Source organism: Nanorana parkeri, unplaced genomic scaffold (assembly GCF_000935625.1).
Source record: "Nanorana parkeri isolate BGI_ZX_2015 unplaced genomic scaffold, ASM93562v1 scaffold345, whole genome shotgun sequence".
Taxonomy (NCBI): Eukaryota; Metazoa; Chordata; class Amphibia; order Anura; family Dicroglossidae; genus Nanorana; species Nanorana parkeri.
In genome coordinates, this window is record NW_017306613.1 from 1233500 (window position 1) to 1258168 (window position 24669).

Below are 24669 nucleotides of genomic sequence, written 5' to 3' on the forward strand. Positions count from 1 at the left end.
CCAGGATTCACCCAGATAGTCCGGGTTTTCAATGATGTGTCCGAGTTTCATGGCAGCAGAAACCCGGACACGAGATGTCAGGCAGACAGGGGCAACCAAAATGAGGATAAGGGCTATTGGTCCCCCACTGAAAATAGTCTCAACTATGATATTTACAAATTAATGGGTGGCGCTATTTACATATGAACAAGCCGCGACTCATTCACCCCAAAAAATGACAGCACGTCACTAGAGTGTTCGGGTTTCGCTTGAAAAAAAGGTGGCAACCCTAGTATGGAGACTGTGGGGTCCATTTAAAGAGCAGCGCCATGTCATCCATTTCTTGCCCACTCATCTACAGTAAAGTCAAATCTGCTTGTTTTGGTTTACTGAACTTTGGACGTCACCTCTTCTTGTTAAATATGTCTAAATGTGTATATTAAGCTGGCAGGAATTTTGAATGTTTAAAGGACTAATGTCAATTACCTGTCTTTCAGGAATATCTGTCAGATGAAAAATACAAGGATGAAGACGACTTAAAGGAAAAACTTGAAAGCGCTAAAAGTAAGTACAACTTACAAATGTATATATTTTGTTATGCTTGCCCCCCTCTTCCCCACTAACAGCCCCCTCTGTACAGCTCAATGTATGGCATGGGACATTATGGAGTATATTATGTGCAGTACAGAGTGGGGCAACCTGGTGTATGTTAACTGCTTGCTGTCTTACATGTATGTATGCCTTTCTGGAGAAAAACAGTGTGCAGCCTCCCACCTCTGCTGCCGCGCACCCCTCCCTTCCACTGCTGCTGCAGGTTATTCTTGGCTCCGCTGTCCCCAATGCGGGCCCGGGACCGGCACAGTGTAAAAGGAGGAGATTCTCCTACTTGCTGATCTTTCCTCCAATCTCTGAGAGCGGAAGTGATGTGTATTACATCCCTTCCACCTTTAGTTATCATTTCTCTAGCTGCTATAGCCAGAGAAGAAGCTGGTGAAGTTGGGGTCCCCCCTAAAATTCCTACCAGAACAAAAGTGTCTGGTATGAATTGGGGAGGGGACTCCACGCTTTTTTAAATTTAATTTTAACGTATAACAACATAAATCCATTCAGAATTACACTTTGTAAAATTTGGATACGTTCGTATTCGTTATTTTGTCATTCGGAAGTTCCAATGCATCCAAATGTCCGAATTTCTGAAAAGTCATAAAAATTTCAATTCAGAACAAAACGAATTGCACATGTTTAATGTTAAGTACAGCCCAGTGTATGAAGTGGGGCAATCTGGAGTATGTCATGTGCAGTACAGGGTACAGAATGGTACAGTCTGAGCTATGTAAAGCACAGCACAGTGTAAGGAGTGGGGCAGCTTGAAGTATATTATGTGCAGTACAGAGTTGGGCAGCCTGCTGTATGTTAAAATACAGCACAGCATATGAAGTGGGGCAGTCTGGAGTATGTCATAGGCAGCAGGCTGGAACTATCTATGTTCAGGAATCAGCCTTGGCCAGCATTCACACTCTGCCACATACATGCCACAATCATGTAAACCCTGTCTACCCTCTATGTTCTTGGTTGAATGTGAACAGATTTAACACAGATCGGCACCCATGATACCTTCCATCATCTTGTGACTTGATACAAAATTACAATGTGCAGTCTTAGTGTTAGGGAGGGGAGACTAAGTAAGTGCTTCCTCCTCCCTGCAGCATATGGTGACATATCAGAAACCTTTTTTTAATAAACTATTCAAATTTTATTTTATTTTTTAAATGGTACTGTTGATTTATATTGTGACATATCAGAAATTCTTTCATGTAGACTTCTGAAGCTTCTGATAAGTCCATATATGCTGATTTCCACTATAATTTAAAAAATAAAAATTGATTGTGTTCAACTGCTGATTACTCAGCAACAGCAGCATTAGCATAAAACGTGACTGACATGCTTGTGTTAAGCTACAGGAATGTTAAAATAATAAACCGGCTTCTCTGCAGAAACTGTGGAAAGTATGTCTTATTCATTCTGACACACCCTGCCAGCAAAGCACTAGTCACTTCTAAGGAGGAAGCAGAGCCTGCATATGTAATGAGCAAATAGGGCTGCTCCTGTGTATATCTATAATTACAAACTATACATAGCAACAAGTGTTTTAATACAACAAAATACATAATTATCTCTGTTTATATAAAGTTGACCTCTTTCACATGTATACACAAAACAAATGTAAACAACAACTGTTCCCCTTTAATAAACTGTAGACAGGATTTCCACCAATGGATTCAATGTGAGGGCAGTAAACCAAGTGACCCCTTCTTTTCCTTTTCTACCATGGCAAGGTTTGTCTCATACATGCCAACAGGCATTTGACAGCCACTGAAGCAATAGACGGTAGGAATTAAAGAAGATGTACACTTACAGGGACACTGTGATGTGATGTGATTAATGGAGGCTGTCATCACTGAAGTCTCCTTTGAAAATGCTAGTTGTCCTGGCTGTCATTCTGATGCTTTGACCCTAATGCTGTTTGAGTTGCTGAACCAGAAAAAGTATAGTCATATGTGGTTCTGATTCTCATTCGGGGCTGTGACAGAACACAGGCTTGGGACAGGGAGGTGACCTGGTCCCTGCTGCAGCACGTCACAGCCCTGCCAGACAGCACAGCCAGCTTAGTGACCTGCAGTGAGGCCCCGTTCACATCAGGGCATAGCTGGAACTTTGTTTCCCACGTTTGGCGTGCGTTCCCATTGATCCCCATTGGCACCCTGGATGTGCACTAAACGCAGAACAGTAGTACATGTCGCAAATTTGGCAACATGCGTTTGTTGTGCCATTACATAGTAATGGCAACGCAAGTGTGTTCCACGTCTGTGCACATATCATGAACGTGTATCAAAGCACGCACTTTTGTGCACAATATGCCCTGGTGCACACCAGGCTGTATGCTAAAGCAATTTGTTTTTTGCGTGCCAGCTGGTGGCCGTTGTGTGCTACCGGTAGGGTGCGGTGCCTTGGGTTGTTAAAATGCAAGGTACTGTTTACCTTTTTCTTTCTTTTACACATGGTTAAAATGTCAAAGTGACATTTGATGCATCTGTATCTACTGCAGCCCAGCTGCGGTGCGGTGACTGGCGCTGATGTAAGGTACTACGTGTTGTGAAAAAATGCAGCACATCTGCATTTTTTCACAATACACTGCAACCCACCTCAAGGCAATGTTGTGGGGTGAACACATTTTTCTATGTGGCCTTGTGACTGGCATTGATCTGGTACAGAAAAACGCCATTCGATGCACATGGTGTTAATGAACCATAAATCTTGGGAATGGATGGACAGAAGTACAAAGCTTTTGACATATAAAACGGCTCCAATATATCTATTTCAGATGTGTATTTAGATGTTTGCCTGGAGTTCATCTTTAAGGGAATTTGGGATGTGTAGGAAGGGAATTATCAATAATAGGGTTAGAAGTACATGTTTTCTTTAATACATTCCTAAGGACATCGACAGGAGCTGCATCAAAATTACACTAAAAAAACACACATAATCCTATTAGATGGCTTTGGAGCCCGATAATGGCCATTTTCCCCCACACATCATAGGATTGGTTTTGTGCACTGGGCTCTCTGTTAACATTTTGACTGTAGGTGGAAAGCTATGTGCTGTCACACACTAGAGGCCTTCAATAGTGCTGCCTCCTCCCACCCACTTCCATTTGTCTATCTCAAGATTTCCCCAGTGCGTTCCCACAGAGCCCTCATTGTGTGAGCAGCAGCATTCCCAACAGCGTTGGAACGCTCAGCTGTTCCGTATGATACATCTAAATGGACAGGCCGATGTCACAGCAACCTCCTTCAGCATCCACTTGAGGCGGATGAGGAAAGCCGGACGTTGGACCGGTGTCCAGCTCAATCCCAGTGTTGTTTCAGCTGCACATCTGTCGTGTAACCTCAGCTAGCTTCACTTTAAAAGATGAGTTCGCCAGATGATTCTCTGAATGGAACTTATTCTTTTTTTGTAAAGAGCTTTGCATGGAAGAAGAAGAAAAATTTGGCAACGTTGCCTATGGCAACCATAACCGTGCCTAAAGTGTATTTGCACCTTTGCAGTCAAATTTAGGAAAACCCAAATATATGTTTGTGTTCCTATTCACACAACATACCTAAAAACATTTTTTTCTCAATATTTCTGACTTTTTAGATGTAGCCTTTGCAAGCGTCTCTCTTATTTTCCAAGTGGCAGGAAACTGTGTCTGTCCCCATAGAATTGAAGAAAATAGGTCACCAGCACTCCATAAGTTAAAATGAATGAGTCCTTTTAATGGACAATGATGTCACAGAAATCCAACATGAGCCGACGTTTCGGGGCCACACAGGGTCCCTTCTTCAAGGCAAGAGATGTGTCACATCTCTTGCCTTGAAGAAGGGACCCTGTGTGGCCCCGAAACGTCGGCTCATGTTGGATTTCTGTGACATCATTGTCCATTAAAAGGACTCATTCATTTTAACTTATGGAGTGCTGGTGACCTATTTTCTTCAATCTTGTGTTTTGCACGGTGCCATCCGTGAAGTTACTTCGAGCACCATTTATTTGATTGTTGGCCGGGACTGCTGAAAGGTGTGCGGAGGGCACCTCCATCAATTGTGTCCCCATAGAATGACCACGGACAAACTGAGCTTCCCCTCATTAACATACACTGCTTCTAGATCATAAACCCCTTGTTAAGACAGAGAGTAAAATATAAAAGGTGAGGTTGTGCCGAGATACCCAACATTCCAAGCTTACAAATTGCCTGCACAAGTGAAATGGCAACAAAGGTACCACAAACTGTCCAAAGGCATCGATTTAATAGCCCGTACAGGTCATCAGTTTAGAGTTAACCATTAATATTGTCCCTAGAATTACTGCTCTCACTCTGGAGCATGCGGCAATACCCATGTGTAGACTAATCGCCGTTTGCGTGTATAGGTGCAGCCGACACATGTTTACGTTAGTATGCACACGTACGCAAGGGTGGGTGACTTTGAAATTTGTATTTTTACTTTACTTCATCGCTATCACATAGGCGGACTTACAAGCCGACCGTCGGCTTTACACAGCTAATCAGAGGCCGCTGGGAGTCTGTTTAACCTCCCTGGCGGTATTCCCGAGTGTAGTTCGGGATTACTTTTCCATACAATAAGCGGTAACCCCGAGCTACAATCGGGACAGCCGCATAGCATTTACTTACCTTGTCCCTCGAGCCGCGATGACGTCTTCCGGGTTCCGTCCCTTGCGAGCGTACGCGTCGCAGGGGGACGGAACCGGCGGGATATTTAAAAAAAACAAAAAACGACAAAGACAAAAAAAAATTGAAAAAAAAATAGGCCGAAAAATCACATGAAAAAAATAAAAAAATCATACCGCCAGGGAGGTTAAAGGGGCCTGCTGCCAGCGACATACATCACTGGCAGCAAAAGGGTTAAAGCATAGCTGTAATTACTGTATCCCTTTCACTGCCAGAGCCATTTTTCCATATTTTGCACACAAAGTGAAATTGATATTTTAGTCCTAAAGATTACTTATCACGCCCCCCTTCCCCAAATATTAGTTATCTATAATAAAATTGTGGCAATACAATAATTGTGCTGTTGTTTATCAAATCTATATTTTTAGTAACAAAATACACATTTTAGTGCACACAAACAATAGATTACACATATTTCGGTAAAATTTTAAGGATACCGAATATGTCAAGTCTCAAAATTTGCACGTGCCAGTGAAACAGCGGAAAACTATTGTGCCAAAACGTATCCATAGGCAACTCTTTAAAAGCCTTTACAGATCGTCATTTTAGAGTGAACAGTGAATGATGGCGCGGGAAGTGTTGGTCCTACACGTATGCAGTGATACCTAATATGTTTAGTACAGTCGTCTTTTCCGTACGCATGTTTACCTAATGTACCATTTTTACGTTCCTGTATGTGGGAGCAGAAGGCTTTTTTTACATGTATTTAAAAAAATGTAAAATGTTTTGTTTCTTCTTTTTTTTTTTTTACGTTACTTTATTGTTATTACATAAGCCTCTAATGTGATTGCATAGTGTAGGCGATGGGTTCTGTCTAAGGATACAGCAGGTGTCTATTAGACCCCTAATGTCACCCCTGTACTCTGCTGAAGCGGATCGACCACAGACTGTACTCATTCAGCTTCTCCCCTGGTCATAGTGGCCAGACCTTGACAGCCCTGAACACGGAAGTAATCAGAGCTGATCGCTTCCTGATTCTGATACCCAGGAAACATACTACATAGTGGATGGTACTGTCTTTGGGATGTTGAGGTAATCAGGAAGCTGTAAAATCACTTCTACAAGAAAGACAGGAGTATAAATGACTATTACGCCTCCGATTCTGTTTACATGGTGATGTAATATTTATGACATCAGCAGCAGCAAAGAGGTTTAGTGTATTAAACGGCCTTTGGGTTTAAAGGGCAAGTCCACCCAAAAGTGATATTTTTAGAATTGGTAGATGCTGGAGAGCTACACTACCTGACAATTTCTTATATGTGTATGTGAGGTCTGTCAGGTCTGCACACCTGCTGTGACCATTTTGATGGGTTCCCACTTTGCCTGCTGGATCTATTATCTATTTTTTTATTTTATTGTGAAGGCTGCAATAGGAGAAGCTAGAACACAAAAGTGGAAAGGATCATCCGAGCCTCCCAGATAGGCAGGAAGAGATTGCTGTTGAAGAATCAACTATAAGGCCCCATTCACAGTGAGCGATTTATCGCGCGGTGATATCGCTCTCCAATGCATGGCAATGGGGCTCTGTCCGTCGCTGTCGCGGGTCGTGCGTCGCGACAGCAGGACCCTTTTTGGAGCGGATTTTGCCACGATTCTAGCTTGCTCAATGCAAGCATTTGCGTGACAAACGCGATATCGCGCAAAATGCAAATCGCACAACAAACGCGCGATTTGCGAATCACTAAGTGTGAATGGGGCCTAAAAGCCATTGCTGACTATGCTGCACCCATAACTAAAATAAAGTTTTTGGGTAGATTGACCCTTTAACAGCAGGAACCTAAATGTTCTTCCTTCCAACTCCTTTCTGAGTGGCCTGGGAGTCTAGGAACTCAGGAAATGAAAATGAGACCAATGTCTGTTAGTGGTATCTTACCTTAACGTGTATCTACATCCAAGAGTACAAATTTCATACGTTGCAGCATACAAGTCCATAGATGTGGTGATCACAATAATTTTTATTTTATTTTCACCTAGTGATTCTGACACATAGGACTATAGGACCACACCGTTCTCCTATTGTCCATAACAAAGAGGGCTAAGGTTCTATATTCCTCAGAGCTAACTAAGAACAATGTAACAAATATCAATCGGCACCAGCAGGGAGCACAGGAAGTGCATAATTAAAAGAACAAAAGGAACCAAATAGGAAAAGTTATTGTTAGGGCTTGGATACACTTCAATACATTTGGTTATTTTTTTTCTCCAAAGCTGCATAAAAGTGGTTACATTGCCATAAATTGCCCTGCTTATGACCACCACTAGAGCTGGTCTTGGCACAATGAATGACAGGTATATGCCTTACTGGCCACCATTGTTGCATATGGGAAGTGAGGAAAAATCTCCAGAACAAGTCCTCAGACAGCAATAGAGGGAGAAGTTCTGGGGCCCTTTCACATGGGCGCTGTCAGTTCTGATCAGCAGGGCATCTGTGCACCATCTAGTTTTTCCTCATCTCATGCACTCACCGGACCCCTGTTAGGTCTATGAGGAGTCAATGTAAGCGGACATGTGTACGTTTACACCAGATTACCCCCGATTCATCGCAATCAGGTCCACCAAAATGGAATTCTGTTTTGTTTTGTCTTCCAGACCTGGATGGAGTCAGGGATAATCGGATGTAACCGGAAGCATGTCCATTTAGGTCCAACTGCCATAAACTAACATTGGGCTTCCGATCAGATCCGCCTGAAAAACAGACAGGTGGACCTGATCGCAACACTGTCTGAAAGGGGCCTAACTCTTCTCCATTCCAAACACAAGACAAAAGTAAAGCAATAAAATGCATGCTGACGCATTACAGCCTATGAGGCAGTGTGGTATTTTACTGAACAATAAACTATTTATTTTCCATTCCAGTCTATTGGACACCTTGTGACCCAGAAACCACTTTGTGAATACAATAATTTGTACACCATTCACATGGCAGCTCCTGCACAATTATTCTTATGTGGCTCCCAGGAAGGAATAGGAAAAATACGGTATTGCAGTATGCGCTGCAATATACAGGAAACTTTCTAGCATTCTGTTCCTCTACAAAAATCCAATCTTGTGCAACATCTACTGCAGCATGAAACATGACAGCTATTGTGTCTTATTGCTCCACACCACCTATTACAATAGCTGGTGTCTGAAACAGTACAACTGGCGGGTGCCAGCAGTGCGAACATCAATGAAACCGTTGCAAAATCTGCAGGAACTGCTGTGGGAAGTTAAGTTGACACAGAGCCATTGTTTGGGTTTTTTCCAAATGGTGACATACTGCTCATGGATTCCTGACACTTGTACAGTGGAATCCCCAGTAAAGAGCAGCTGTTACAAATGCAAAGAACAGACAAAACTTTGCTTTTTCTGAGATGTGAAAGAGAAAAACCTGACACTTTTTTGACCTCTGTTGTAATCTGGAAAAAGACTGTCAGCACATAAACTACACAACTGGATATCAGGAAGCCTCTGTATTATGTATGAGGGGTTAGATATGGCCTGCTGTGGTGGACTGTGTGTATGTCAATTGTCAGGGACTGCGCATTTCAAGAGACTATCAGTGAATGATGACTAGTTCCAAGAGACTGTCAGAGATTGCCAACATGTTTCAGCGGACTGCCAGAGGCAGAGGATGTGTTCCAAAGGACTGGCATTGTTGAACATAAGATGAGCAAGCACTTAAACCAATGCATGAGAGGTTATGCCTAGGGTTAAAGTGCAACTAAAGACAAAACCTTTTTTTAGAACACCTGTCATGGCTTTTTTTTTTTGCTGTGTCACCATTATGGAGATTCACCACCTCTATTTGTCTTGATCACCGTTATCACTTAACATTCTATTACCCATTAATATGAAATACATGTAAGTCACAGTATTTTTTGAGTAGATTGCTGATTAAAATATAAATTTTTCTTTTACTTCTGGTCCTGGTGGACAGGGTACACGGCCTCATAATGCATTTGTTACTTGATTTTTGCCACCAATTAAAGTTTTTTGTTGACCTGTTTGTGACCCTGGGTCTAGGCTCTAGCAGAAGGTAGCAGTACTTGTTCTTCTCTACAATATAATTTATTCACAACAAGGACTTTTGCTTTCTCTTTGGCCAAGACAAGCCAGCAGCAGCATTCCCAACAGCGGTGGAACATTTACCTGTTCCGAATGATACGTCTACATGGACAGGCCAATGTCACTGCAACCTCCTTCAGCATACATTTACAGCATACAGCTCAATCCCAGTGTTGAACACAAAGCCTTTCCACCTTCTCTTCTGGAATCCTGTGAATTTGAACTATCAGACTTTTCTCTTTGATGTTCCTAGAGACTGTCAGAGGCAGCTAACATGGTGCAAGAGACTGTGATAGATAGTCAACATGTTCCAGCAGCCTCCAAGAGGCTATCAGGGAGTGATGACATTTTACAAGACACTGTCATAGAGTGCCAACATGTACTAAGAGATTTAGAAATCGCTGACATATTACATTAGACGTTGAGGAGACTGCCCATGGAGAATGGCAGACCTGCAGGCTGCATACTATGTCGCCGAGATCACTTGTACAAAACAAGTGGTGGCTTCCCCGCTGTACATTTAGCTCTGCTTGCTCAAAGCAGGGCTAAATATAGAAAGCAACTACCCGCTTGGGCATCGGGAGATAGGAATTCCACACCCCTGCTGCCCCGAGGCCGGGCCTTGTGGCAAATCCAGCCCTGGTGATAACAGGATAACGGACACATTTCAGGAGACTCAGCGATATCTAACATTTTCTAGAAGACTGCTGGTATGTTCCACAAGACTTCTAGCTGATATACTTCTACAGATAATAGGAGTGATAGTTCATATAATAATATGACATTTCAGGCAGAATGTAATTTGGTAGCGCCTGACTGATTTGTATGAATAACAGGTCCACTTTACCTTATGGCTTACAGTTTAGTTGAAGTCTCAGTAGGCAGAGAGATCTTTGTTTTTCTTATTCTTTCCTAATATATAATCAGGTTGGTGTATGCAAATGTATTCTAAAAGGTGGCCCTTGGCAGCGTCGGCCCCAGCAGAACCCACACATTATACAAACACATCCAAGTTTCTTTTTACAAGTTAATAAAGCATAATGACACAGTGGGTGAAACACAACATGAAGGCATACAGAGCCAAAGGGAGATTGTATAAAAGGACAAAAGAAGAAAAGGAACAAAAAAAAAAGCAGCAAGAAAAACAATGGTTAATTTAAAGAACTATGGGCAAACATTTTTTTAACCCTTGCAGTGGGGCTAACCCCACATTGCAAGGGTTAACTGCTTGTTTTGGTCTAGGGTGGAAAATAACAAAGTTATACGCATGCGATCCTCTGAGCCGCCCGGCTGTGACAGCGCTCCCTCCTGTCATTCTCCTCCTTCGCTCCAGCGATGGTACATCCTTCTGTGTCCTCACTGTTTATAGGGCTTGATCATTCACGGACCTTACACCGCTTCAGAGGAGGGGGAGCAAGGCTGGGAGGACTGGTCTAATAAAAGTATGTGATAGTGGAAAGGCAAAACAAACACAACTGGGTAAAGAGGAGGGACAAAAGTGGATGCATTGTTGCCTAAAGCAACCAAAGACACAATCTACATATATATATATATATATATAACTCCCAGTTATCCGGTACCCATGGGGCATAGATGCCAGATAACTGTAGTTTCTGGTTGCTTGAGCGTAAGTATTAAAAGAGAACTATAGGTTAACCTTTTTATCCTATAATTTTCTTTAGGGCCACGGGAGGACATATACTAATGTCCTCCTGTGACCCAAAGCTCAGTATACACTGAGAGGCCAGATTATTATCACCACCTGACGTTTGTAGGCAAATTAGCTATAATTTCACGCTGAAGTTGCTAGAGGGCCAGACCATTATAAATAGGGAAGCAGGTTGTTTACCACCACAGTAGAGGGAAAAGGTGGCCCAACTAACTACTGATGGGGTGGTCATAATAATAAGCCTTTGCAGCTGAGTGCCTCTTCCTGTAGTGCTGGCTCAGGTAGTGAACCTACACACAGACACCATGTATCCATTTCAGAGACAAGGCAGTCTGTTGCAAAACAGAAGTTCTGCCCAGCATGAGAAAAGATAAGGATTTAAAAGGAAGAGCAGCAAATAGTGTTGTGGGGCAATTGAACCCATGGCCCCAGTGCTACAGTCTTAAACTGGCCATACACTCTTCAAATTTCTCTTTTTCAGCCCAATGGGCAAAATTAGAGAAATCCATTGATTTCCCCATGCACACTAAATAGCATGGATGGACGAATCCCCGCTGCCAGCTATTGTACTCCACAGGTGGTTGACCCGGACAGTGCCTGCATCTGATTGGATACAAGCAATGTTTGGGCCCAAAAAAGAACAGCTCCTCCAACAAAAGTCGATCGACTTTTGTTGAGTGGAGGATTGCTGGCAGGGCCACTCCATGGCATGAATTTTGGCCAGTTTATCAGGAAGCGGCGGAAGTTCACATGACCACCTGGGTGATACACTGTTGGTTGTGTTGCATGTGCAACACTTTATTCCTCTGCTCCATAACAGGGGAAAGGATAAGACTTGCTTACACGTTGGAAAATCAGCATTGCGCAACTCCTGCTGAGCATCCCTTGTAATTATTGGGCTGTCTGTGACCACCCTTAAAAACTAAGCACCTGATTGGTTGCTGCGGGCAACAATCACACTCGCTACCCTCCATTAAAGAGCCTAACTGCCTTCAGTTAATTCTCCTTTGGCAGCTTAAAGGATTTTATTGGCCTGTTAAAAAAACAAACCCAAACTTCCCTCTATGACCTCATAGCAGCAGCTTACAAAGAACAACTGCCAAATAAGTCATAAGAAGAGGAAAAGGCCCTGTGCAGAGAGGACAGCATGCCAGCAATTGTTGTCACATGTGAAGAACAATCATGATTCATTGAATGAGTATTTTCATATATGCAGAAATTCCACACACCCAGTGTGACATCAGATTTACTAATGAAGTCATATTCAGCCAAGTCAGTGTCCACTTCAACAATACACATTCTTCAATTTTATATGAAAAAAAAGTACCTCTCTGTGTATACAAATGTTAGGGTGAAGCTCAGTCCAATATCTCTGTTTTTCACATGCAGAATATAACCCCAATTCCCAAAAAGTTTGGACGCTGTGTTAAATCTACATAAAACAGAATGCAATGGTTTGCAAATCCCATAAACCCATATTTTATTCATAATGGAAAATAGAAAACATATCAAATGTTTAAACTGAGAAAATGGACCATTTTAGGTAAATGGCAGCAACACGTCTCAAAAAAATTGGAACAGGGCCATGTTTTCCACGATGCAGCATCCCCTTTTCTTTTTTTATAATTCTTTATTTAAGTTTTATATTTTCAATAACAAATAATACAGATGAAGCATTAGAGAAGGTTTACAAGTTAATCATATAATATAAAACATTTCAAATTATATCTTGAAAAAAAATCAGATAGATATGGAGGAGGGAGGGAGGAGGAAGGGTGGAGCCTACCTTACTTGCTCGTCACTGGTAAGGCATCAAGATCGATGTCATCAGTGGGTTTTTTTTCTTCTTTTTTTGATTGGACAGCTTGGACCAATGGCGCTTTGCCATTGGTCCAAACCATCCACAGAGCTCAAGCCTCTATCACAGAGTAGAGGCTGTTGCAGCTCTTGCCTCACTATGTTAGGTTACACAAGCAGTGGGGAAGCCCGCTGCTGTGTAACCTAACTTAGCTATCTAGAGCCGGATGCAGGGCCACCTGTAATTAGCAGGCAGCCTCCGTCCATGACAGGTTACACAGCGGGGAGGCCTGTTTCAAGCCGCTCTGGATGGAGTAAAAGCTGTCAGCTTCAGACATGAAGCTGACATCTTTTTCCTCCATAATACTAGGTGAGGCTTTGCTTTGCCTCACCTGCCTCCCCTGACCGCACATCCTTGCCACAGTGATATACATGGGGTAGTAGTCTGTTTCCAGACGGTTGGTATACATATTTAGCCGCATTAAGTAAATTAAGAATAAGTGATATCTTTTTCTGGAAATATTTGAAACATGTAGGAAACAGGCCGCTGGATTTCTTGAATATCAATCCTTATAAGTAATCACCTCTTCTTTTAACAACACTCTGTAAATATCTGGGAACTGAGGAGACCAGTTGCTGGAGTTTTGGGAGAGGAATGTTATCTCATTCTTGTCAGATATGGGATTCTTACTGCTCAACAGTCCTGGGTCTTCTTTGTCATATTTTTCGTTTCAAGATGTGCCAAATATTTTCAGTTGGTGAAAGGTCTGGACTCCAGAGAGGCCAGTTAGGCACCGGGACTCTTCTACTATGAGACCATTCTGTTGTCATAGATGCAGTATGTGGTTTAGCATTGTCCTGCTGAAATATGCAAGGCCTTCCCTGAAAAAGCCGTTGTCTGGATGGGAGCATATGCAGCTCTAAAACCCGAATATATCTTTTAGCATTGATGGTGCCTTTCCAGATGTGCAAGCTGCCCATTCCATACACACTAATGCACCTCCATACCATCAGAGATGCAGGCTTTTGATCTCAGTGCTGATAACAAGCCAGAAGGTCCCTCTCCTCTTTAGTACGGAGGACACGGAGCCCATGGTTGCCAAAAAAGAATGTAAAATTTCAATTCGTCTGACCACAGAACAGTTTTCCACTTTGCAACAGACCATTTGAAATGAGCTTTGGCCCAGAGAAGAAAGTGGCATTTCTGGGTCATGTTTTTCTTGATGCATGATAGAGCTTTAACTTGCATTTTTGGATGGCTCGGCAAACTGTTTTCACAGACAGTGACTTTTGGAAGTATTCCTGAGCCCATGCAGTGATGTCCATCACAGAATCATGACTGTTTTTAATGCAGTGCTGTCTGAAGGCCCGAAGATCACAGGCATCCATATTGCATTTTGGCCTTGTCCCTTGCACACAGAGATTTCTCCAGATTCTCTGAATCTTTTGATGATATTATGTACTGTAGATGATGATAAAAGTATTTACCATTTTACGTCGAGGAACATTATTCTGAAATTGTTTGTCAACATTTTTAGACGCAGCTTTTCACAGATTGAAAAGCTGCGTCTAAAGATCTGCCCATCTTTATTTCCGAGAGACCTTGACTCTCTGCGCATCATTATTTCTGAGAGGCTCTGACTCTCTAAGAGGCTCTTTTTATACTCAATCATGTTACTGACCTGTGGCCAATTAACCTAATAAGCTGCATAGTGTTCTTCCAGCTCTACCTTGTTAGTACCACTTACTTTGCCAGCTTTTTGTTGCCCTTTCCCAACTTTTTTTGAGATGTGTTGCTGCCATAATTTCAAAATTACCTTATTTTGTTTGTTTCAAATGGTACATTTTCTCAGTTGTAAAATTTTCAAAAGAACCCTCCTATTCCCAAACCAGAAGAAGAATACCTATAGAATTAATAGTATTGCTGTGTTTTGTATGTTCCACAAATCTTGCACAGATGTTCGTTAAAGCCCAAATTTCAATTAAAATGACACTAGATTTATTTTTAGCGCATACAAATCCAATCTAATCTCCAATAATCCCACAATATAATTACAATCAAAATAAAAAAAGATTAGAATTATTAAATACATTTTTCTAGGTTCAAAATGGTGTACGCTGGTAAGGTAACGATAAACAAAGATAAAATTGCCTATACTGTATACAATTTTAACTGTAAATAGACACTTATTTCTTTGTTCACTGCTATCTTGCCAGAGTATACCATTAGGCAGCACATGATTAAAGCTCATCAATTTGATGACGCTTTCCATGAAGATGTGTAGCATAAATGGCATGCTTCCTAACTGCATGGATGTTCAGTATATACATACATAAAGTATGTTATCCTATTAAATGTAGTTTATTGTTTTGGTTTGTTTGTCCAAAATACATTTTTCCTTTTTTTTAATTGGACTTTATTACTGTCATATAGAAAAAAAGGAAGGGGTTGACATTCCTCTGAGAAACATCTTATATTTTTACCCATCTCTAGGCAAAACTGGAAAGCCTTCATCCCCCCTACCCACACTCACATGGACCAGCCATCAGATGACCTGGGGTGCTTACTCTTTGATAGCCCTCTGCACTCCAGGCCCACTAACAACTGGTCTTTTTGCCAACCCTCATTGCGATGTCACCATGCCACTGATAAAGTCTTTGGAACCCCACTGATGGACCCTATAGAAAGTGTCCACATCATCAGGCAGTTATTTGGCCACCAAAAGAAGTACTCAATCACTCAACAGTGAAAAAGCAAGAAGGCACAGGACCCAGTAAGTCACATAACCACGGATTCAGGTATGTATATGGGCCATGTGTTTAATGACTGGGGAAATTAGCTTGGGGCAGTGGGGAGTAATATTTGTGGGATGAGGACTTCCCTGACCAGACTTGAGACTCTGGTTAGTGCCCCACATAAAAGCTCCTAGATTTGCTTCTCGCCCTTAGGAGTCCCTGGAACAGGAAAACAAAACTGGGTACTACAGGTGAGGATGCTAAAACCCAGTGGGTGAACCTATTTTGGCTCTCAAGCTATTTTAAAAACCCTTAGTCATCACTGTAGAATGTCCTGTTTTGCCCTCGGTGTTTGTGAAGGAGTGGCTGCCAAAACCAAAAATATGCATAGCTAAATAGTTTCATGTTACTCACATGTTATGTGTTATAATGTTAACATGGCAATGTACTGATTCATGACAATTGATTGATTGACTCATATTGTTTCTTAATTCTAGAAAAATTCATGGATTTCGACCTAAATGATCAAGGAGAGATTGGTAAGTGAATGAATACCCAAGACATTTCAGTATTTAAAAAATATTTTACAAATGGTAGTAATAGGTCATTTCAGATCAGAACATTTTGGTGCTGGGATCTGGGAACTGTTTGGCAACAGAACTGCTCCCTGTGCACGATGAGATGAGTATCATGCATAAGGGGATACTTAGGGGTACTCCACACCACAGCCCGCATTTGACTTTCATTGTACAGCCTATTCATAAAATACAGGTTGTGATGTAGAATCTGTGCAATGCATAACACAGCAGAGAGACCTCCATTAAAGGAGGAGAGGTTGGCCACATAACCTTTATGTCTTTTTTTTTTTGCATTTATGTCTACATTTTGATTTTGGTTTTCTTGTTTTAGAGCACTAATGAACACAATTAACATTTTTAAAGCACACTAGTTCATTAGTGTGCTACTGGGGATTAGTTTAGGGTCTAGGTGAATGTTAGGCCCAGGATGTATGAGGTTACAGGGAATATATAGATTTTTCATTTATGTTCTAGATATACTGTACATGTAAATGAGAACAAATAACAAGAGATGAGCAGAATCGATAAGATAATCTACATATGTTTAAAGGACTCCAGGCAATCAAACAATGAACCCATGCCGTGGAGATACTTGAAAATATACTCTCCTGATCCTCAGTCCTGAGGCTGTGACTGCTCACTTCTCTTGCCGTCTGCTCTGGCAGTGGAATGGTAGCCTCACTACAAGGGTTATTTTTTAGAGTGTTTGGAGCTCTTCCTTAAAGGAGAACTATGAGGTGAGTGCTTTTCACTCACCTCATAGTTCTAGCCGACCTGTGACAATGAGACTGTCACAGGTCGGCTCAGTTGATCAGGAGGTGAGCGAACACATACCGCCGTTCGCTCACCACTCGATCCTGTCACGGCTCTCTGCCGTGATAGGGGAGGGGCTGGATTCCCCCCTCCCCGCGCCGATCCGCCAGCGCTGACTGGCGGAACGGACGGGGAGGGGGCGGGTACAGCTGGCTCTGCCTCTAGATAGGCAGAGCCAGCTGTCAGTCACGCAGCTGGGCGGATCCCGGCATAATTGTCGGGATCAGCTTCAGCTGCGGCGTCTCAGTATACCGCGAGCTACAGCTCGCGGTATACTGAGCGCTAGTTTGTATCCTCCCATTACCCTAAGGAGAACTATGGGGAAAAGCCTTAACCCCATAGTTCTCCTTTAAGGTTTTAAATAGAGCTGCAGCTAACGATTATTTTCAAAATCGATTAGTTAGCCGATTATTAAGTTCGATTGATCGGTTAATCGGATAAAAAATAAAATTCATTTTTAAAAATGGCTCCAGTGATGGGACTACTAGTTTGTTGTTTGTATTGAGATTGCAGTCCATCACAGGAGCAAGCTTGGAGCGGTGGAGGTAAAAAAGAAAAGAAAAAAAAGAGTGGTGTGCAATATAGTGAAATGGAAAGTGTAAAATTATACAGCAATGATGAAGAATGGCATCGACTATAGATGACTACAAATCCCAGCAATAGTACATTATACAGCACAATGCAGAATACCACCAGCTATAGAGGAATACAAATCCCAGCAATAGTACATTATTCTGCATTGCGCTGTATAATGTACTATTGCTGGGTTTTGTAGTCCTCTATACAGCGCAATGCAGAATACCACCAGCTATAGAGGAATGCAACAAATCCCAGCAATACATTATACATAGGGTGTATAATGTATTGCTGGGATTTGTATTCCTCTATAGCTGATGGTATACTGCTCTGTATAATATACAGTACAGCGCAATGTTCCATCAGCTATAGAGGACTACAAATCCCACTATCCCAGCAATACATTATAGAGCACCATGTGTGGGAAAGTGCAGGCTTATCTGAGCAGTCTTCCAGCAATTTGTTTCCGAGATCGGGCCTGTCTGTCGGCGGCTGTCATCCCCCCACACCTGCTCCTCCTTACTTCTTCTACCAGCGTCCCTGTGCCGATCGTGGATGTGGGCGGGCGGTGAGTGTGAGGCGGGAAGGAGGTGCTGCGTGTGGAGCGTGGATGCGGCCGGGCGGGTCTGGCAGCGGCGAGTGTGAGGTGGGGTGGTGGGGTGGCGTGCAGCGTGTGTGGGGCCGTGAACAGGACCAACCAATCGGAACCCGATTAATCGATTATTGAAAAAGTTGACAACTTTTTCAATAATCGATTATAATCGATTATGTCGATTAGTTTTTGCAGCCCTAGTTTTAAAGGTTTTTTATATGTACAGTTTTTACTTTTTCTATGTTCATGGTGGCAGCCATATGTTATAATTACATTTCTGAGCCCAGATTGTCCTGGACCCACCCCAGCCTGTGACTAGACCGTGAAAGAAGAAGCAGCACAGTGAGAGTTTCATCTCTCTGTGACTCGGCATTCTCTCCATATCAGCGTACTACTTGTCAGCACATGAACTGATTGGCTGCTTGTGCTACTTTTTCCTCCAACACTCCAGCACTGCTGTTCAAAGACTGGGAGAGGCTGATACCATGTCAAATTCAAGTACTTAAACTGCTTGTACTTCGGAAATACATTGAATGATGTATTAATGATTACAGAGATGCATTAAAGGAGAACTATGGGGTTAAGGCTTTTCCCCATAGTTCTCCTTAGGGTAACGGGAAGACACAAACTAGCGTCCTCCCGTCACCCTAAGCTCAGTATACTGCGAGCTACAGCCGCAGCTGAAGCGGCAGCTGAAGCGGAACCCGACAATTATGTCTGGATCCGCCCAGCTGCGTGAGGACAGCTGGCTCTGTCTATCTAGAGGCAGAGCCAGCTGTACCCGCCCCCGTCCGTTCCGCTGGAGGATCGGAGCGGGGAGCGGGGAATCCAGCCCCTCCCCTGTCAAGGCAGAGAGCTGTGACAGGATCGAGAGGTGAGCGAACGCCGGTATGTGTTCGCTCACTTCCCGATCTACTGAGCCGACCTGTGACAGTCTCATTGTCACAGGTCGGCTAGAACTATGAGGTGAGTGAAAAGCACTCATAGTTCTCCTTGAATTTGTGCCTTTATCATCTAGAGTTTGGATTTAACTAAACAGCTACAGTTTTCAGCTCAGAAAAAAAAAACTACCAGTACCAAAGACAAATGTATCTCAAAAAAAGTTATTGTATATGTGTTTTACTTTTTATGTAGCCATTTAGCTTGAGTTTCCCTCTAATTCCCCAAGTGAGTCTTCCAAAAGAAGATTGTTTGTATTTGAACTTCCATCCTTGCTAACCATAATGAGAACAGGCAATTCTCACATCTTATCACAGAAACATTTCCCGAGTACACGTCCCTTTACACTAGAGTATTTTATTTTAAATTTACAAAACAACTGATATTTGAATACTGGGTGTAAGCCAGGTTGTTTCGTGTAGGATCCCTGTAGGATTCTGGCTGCAATATCTTCCTGTTACCTGCTCACCTACTCTACAATTCTAGTATTTTAATACCTTTCTATATTCAGTCTTTGATACTTTGTCTTTCTGGTAGACATGATGGGTCTAAAAATGATGATGGAGAAGATGGGGGTCCCGAAAACTCATCTAGAAGTGAAAAAGATGATTACAGAAGTGACAGGAGGAAACAGCGATGCCATTTGCTACCAGGACTTCGTTAAAATGGTGCTCGGAAAGCGGTCATTTGTTCTGAAAATGTAAGTAACTATAAACATTAATGATAAAACCGACAGGGTACAAGGACTACCAAGTGCCCATTAGCTGTAAAACAGGCAACACATGCTGGGATTACATCATCTTCATTTCCAATAATTACCTGTCCAGCATTATCATGCATCATTGCCCACATACAAAACCTGATGCAGGGGGATCTGTGATATGATATGATACATCATATCTAATTAAAAAACCCATACTGGCTTGAATCATGTAGTGTAGCGCTCTCATTTTTCCCAAACTCTACCAATGACCATTGTTGGCAAGGACAGCCCTCATTTTTATTAAAGGAGAACTATGGGGTCAGGGCTTTTCCCCATAGTTCTCCTAAGGGTAACGGGAGGACACAAACTAGCGTTCTCCCGTGACCCAAACCTCAGTATACCGCAAGCTACAGCTCGCGGTATACTGAGACGCAGCAGCCGGAACGGATCCCGACATTGCTGTCGAGATCCACCCAGCTGTGGGACTGACAGCTGGCTCTGCCTATCTAGAGGCAGAGCCAGCTGTGCCCACCTCTTCCCCCGTCCGTTCCGCCAGTCAGCGCTGGACGATCGGACAGGGCAGGGGGGGAATCCCTGCATGGAGCCGTGATTGACACTCCCGGATCTCTGCAGGGATAGATCAAGAAGTGAGCGAGCGACGGTATGTGTTCGCTCACGTCCCGATCTACTGAGCCTACCTGTGACAGTTTCATTGTCACAGGTCGGCTCAGATTATGACGCTGAGTGAAAATCACTCGCCTCATAATTCTCCTTTAAAGCTGACCTTAAATATTTTTTTTACACTTTTAAAATAGTTGTGTATTCCTTTAAAAAAAAATTACATCATTTTTACATAGAGCTACCATAAGTATCTAAATCTGTCCTGATTTCAGCCAACTTTCATTTCTTGCACAGTAGAACTCAGATTAGGAAAGGGAAGGACAACACTAGGAACCAGTCACGCTCTGATGCAACGTACATGCTGATAGGAGAGAAAAACAGCAGATGACTTATTAGTATATCGTTCCTTCATTGTCCCATCAGCAGACTGTGGGTGGGGCGGTGACACCACTGTGTTCCTTAACTCTAACAAAGAAAGTGGTGTCAGCCTCCAAGCTGTGCTGTCTGGCAGAGGTGTATGAATCACAAAAGTGGCTGGACAGAATTACAAATCCTTTGGCATACAAGACAACCCACATATGTGTATTCTAACTCTACATTTCTTTTTACATTTTGGCTAGAGTGAGGAATCTTAGTTTAGGGGTTAGATGAATGTTAGGCCTAGGGGTTAGTGACAGTGTCATTGTAAATGTTGGATCCTCTTTTGGTATATGTGGAAAATATAATCCGTAGAGGTGAAACAGAAAGTTTAGTTCACAGCAATGTCCTGGCAATTACTGGTACAGTAAATAAGGGGAAATCTTCCCATTAGGGACACAACCAGCAATACAAACCTGACGAATGACTCTTCTCTCTATATAAAAGCAAAAAAAAAGTTCTGGATGGTGCTCCTGAAACTCCAGACCCCAATCCTGTCCCTTATTGTAGCATGAATGCTGACAGGAGACTCTGTTATGGGGAAAGAAACAGAACTGCTGCAGCCACTGTTACAGCCATATGCTGCGTTGCTCTGACAAGCAAAGCTTTGGAACTTACTTATGCCCATAAAACATGCTGTGATCAGATCAATACTGCATACCGTTTTATATGGATCTGAACGCAGTAGTATTGTATGCTCTGGGCCCATTAACACAGCTTTGTTCTCTTCCAAAATGTTGATTGTGACCATATTTTATGCAGTTTGTATGTAAATCTTTGTACAAACGTAAACGTGTATCGAGTAAATGAACATGGCCACCACTACAGAATGAAGGGGGAGAGGTAAACATTCAAAAGTGTGTAGGCAGCAGCAGCAACACGTGCAGAATGTATGATGGAAAGCTGATGTAAGGTAAAGATGGCGCATGCGTGTGGGCCTATATTTCGTGTTGCTGGGAAACATGCTCTAGTGCGCAGGCGTGCGCAACCGGATGTACGGAAAGACGCGCAGATGTCCTTCGCACAGGAAGGGATGCTTTCACTTTAATGAACTGGTCTATATAAATGAGCATGCCCTAACCACAGTGATGATGGTCTTCAGCTTGTACTTACTGTGAACATGTTACTCTGTCGAATTGCCCGTTGCTCATTTTGACCCGGATTGCCTTGACACCTCCTGCTTGCAGCCTGCCTCCTGACCTCGGCTTGATTACTGGACCATGCCTCACCTATCGTTTTTGTACTTAGTTGCCTGGCTGTTTTGACCTTTGGCTTCCTCGACTACGCTTCTGCCTCCCGCTTTTAGCACTATGCTAAATCCTTTCCAAAATGAGCCTTTCGCCTTACAGACAACTGCAAACACCTGTTATTTACATTAGGACGTGGTAATCCACCTCCTGTCTCTATGATGAGGGCCATTATGGGCAGATTTGCTAGAAAACATCAAGTAATAATCTCCAGAGGCTAGCAGAATAGAGCAGCACCTGTCTGTAATGTATCAGATCTTCATGTTACGTAGTCATTTTCCTTTGTTTGAGGTAACCACAATGTCCATCTGTTGGGAACAGTAGCATACTAACGAGATACATGTTTATAAAGAGTATATTCCAACTGGAATCTATCCAGTCTTATTAAAGAGAACCACTTATGAGTAGGCTCATGCATGAATCAAAATATTCCTTCTTTAGTTTATTATATCTGTGGAGGTTTACTTATGAAAGATTTATGTTTGCCATTTGTTTAGCTTTTCTTGATCAGTTTGAACCTTCATCTTGAGATTACCTAAAGCCTGATAGATGTTGCCCTGCTGACTTTGCAAATTGTCCCCCTGCTTTTGAGTGCACACAACAGTATCATATAACAGAGCCTTAGCTTTTTATATACCTTTTGACCATGGGGCTCTGAAATCCACTCTGAGGCCCAGCATTTTACAGGGCAGCATCTGTCAGACTATAGGGGACCTCTGAACAGTGGCGTAAAAATCACCATAGCCACCCAGGCGGCCGCTATGGGGCCCGGGGCACAGGGGGCCCAGCCAGGACATTCCTGATGCCCTGGGGGCCGCCTGGGTCGCTTTGGCATCTCACGCTGCTGGCTGTCACTGGTGGCTGTGAAGCGAAATGTGCACCTTAAGAGCTTACAGTGATCTGTGCAGCGGCACGTTCCTCTCCACAGCCGCTGCTGAGTCAGTGAGAGCCAGCAGCGGCGGTGGAGCAGGCTGGACCCAGCAGTGGAGGAGGAGGCGAGCCCGGGGTTGGCATCAGAGGAGGAGGGGCCCGGCGACAGGCGGAGGAGGAGGGGCTCATCACCGACGGTGGAGGAAGAGGAGGCGGACAGGTAAGGAGTGTAACTAGCTCACCTGAGGGTGATCCTGCATAGCCCACCTTAGAGACTCTATGATGGGCTCTGCAGGGTCACCCTCAGGTGGGCTGTGTGGGATCTCAATTGGGCTCTGTAAGGGGTGTAACTAGAGATCAAAGGGACCCCATACAAAATTTTGCTATGGGGCCCTGTGATTTCTAGTTACGCCCCTGCCTCTGACCCCTGATTCTTAAAGAAGAACGTCAGGCAAAATTATTCTTTACCCTAGCAGTGGGGCTACCGCCGCACTGCCAAGGTTAAATGCTTTCCATCTAGGGATGAAAATAAAGTTATGCTCACCTGAACTTCGAAGGTGTCTGGCTGTTAGCTGGCTGAGCAACCTTTCTCTCCTTCCCCTCCGGCAGTCTAAGATCCTGTAAGTCATCACATCCTATACAGTGTATAGGACGTGAGGATGCAGAGGGACGTTCCATTGTTGGAGCAGACAGGCTGCAGGTACCGATGCAAGGTGAGTATCAGAGTTTGGGGAGGTAGAGGGACCCTTTACAAAGACACTGTCACTTTGTTCTGAATGGGCAAGGTGACAGTGTCTTTTTAAGAGTCACATTTAAAGGAGAACTATGGGGTTAAGGCTTTTCCGCATAGTTCTCCTTAGGGTAACTGGAGGAAACGGGCACTGCTCTCCAAGCTCTCCTGGATCTGCCCACGTCTCCTGTGTGTACAGCACCCACGTGATCGGCCCTCAGACTGCCAAGCGCTCTCATTCCGAAATCCTGCGCATGTGCAGTAGCACGCTGAGGACTGATCACGCGGGCGCTGTGCACACAGGAGACGTGGGCAGATCCAACCATTCCCTCAGGAACCTAACCCCAGCGTAAATTGAGTGTTACCTGTAGTCCTTTATATTCTTCCCAATAGGTTGAGCCAGCATGCGACACTGCAGCTGTCACACTTCGACTCTATAGCTCGAGAACTAAGTGATCACTAAGCGCTGATTGTTTATCTCACGGTCTTCTCCCTGCAGCGAGCGGTGACTGTTAGTCACCACCCTCTGCAGGAATTTGAGGGGTCACCTCTCACTGTTCCTCCAGCGCTCATTGAGAGAAAGACAGGGGTAGTACGCAGTCCATTTAACAATATCACTATTATTCACTGCTGACAGGTGCCGGTTAGTGTGGTTTATAGCCCAGAGGCATTTCACTACTTTCCACTGTGTAGGATGGCTGGATGGTCACTTGGAATGCTCAGGGTCATGTGACTCACATTTCTGAACAGCTGCATGCAGCTGGTTTCCTGGCTGCCTACACGCTGCCCCCATCGGACTGCTGAGCCAAGCAAATCCGAAGAAGGTGCCAGGCGGGTCACTAAGTTCGAACTGTGACACCCAGCTGGCGAAGTCACACAATTGAAGAACACAATCTTGCCACAACCTTCAGCTTCTCTCTTAGTAAGCTGAATGCAGGAAGCAGGCACAAAAGTGGAATGAAACAATGTAGAAATGGCTTTTTCTTCCATTTAGCTGTGGCCAGGAAGTCAGCTGTAGAAAAGCAGTGGTTTGGTACTATTTAAATCTATGACACCAAAGCAGAAAGATGC

The 24669-nt window shown here is 43.4% G+C and overlaps 1 protein-coding gene across 1 annotated transcript in view; it reads left to right on the forward strand.

Annotated features, from left to right (window-relative positions):
- AIF1L (allograft inflammatory factor 1 like) overlaps nt 1-24669 on the forward strand; it is a 65477-nt gene that overhangs the window by 18781 nt on the left and 22027 nt on the right. Inside the window, exons 3-5 of the mRNA XM_018558542.1 lie at nt 477-543; nt 16010-16051; nt 19548-19710. Of these exons, the coding sequence (XP_018414044.1) occupies nt 477-543; nt 16010-16051; nt 19548-19710 (272 nt within the window). The remainder of the gene's footprint in view (nt 1-476; nt 544-16009; nt 16052-19547; nt 19711-24669) is intronic.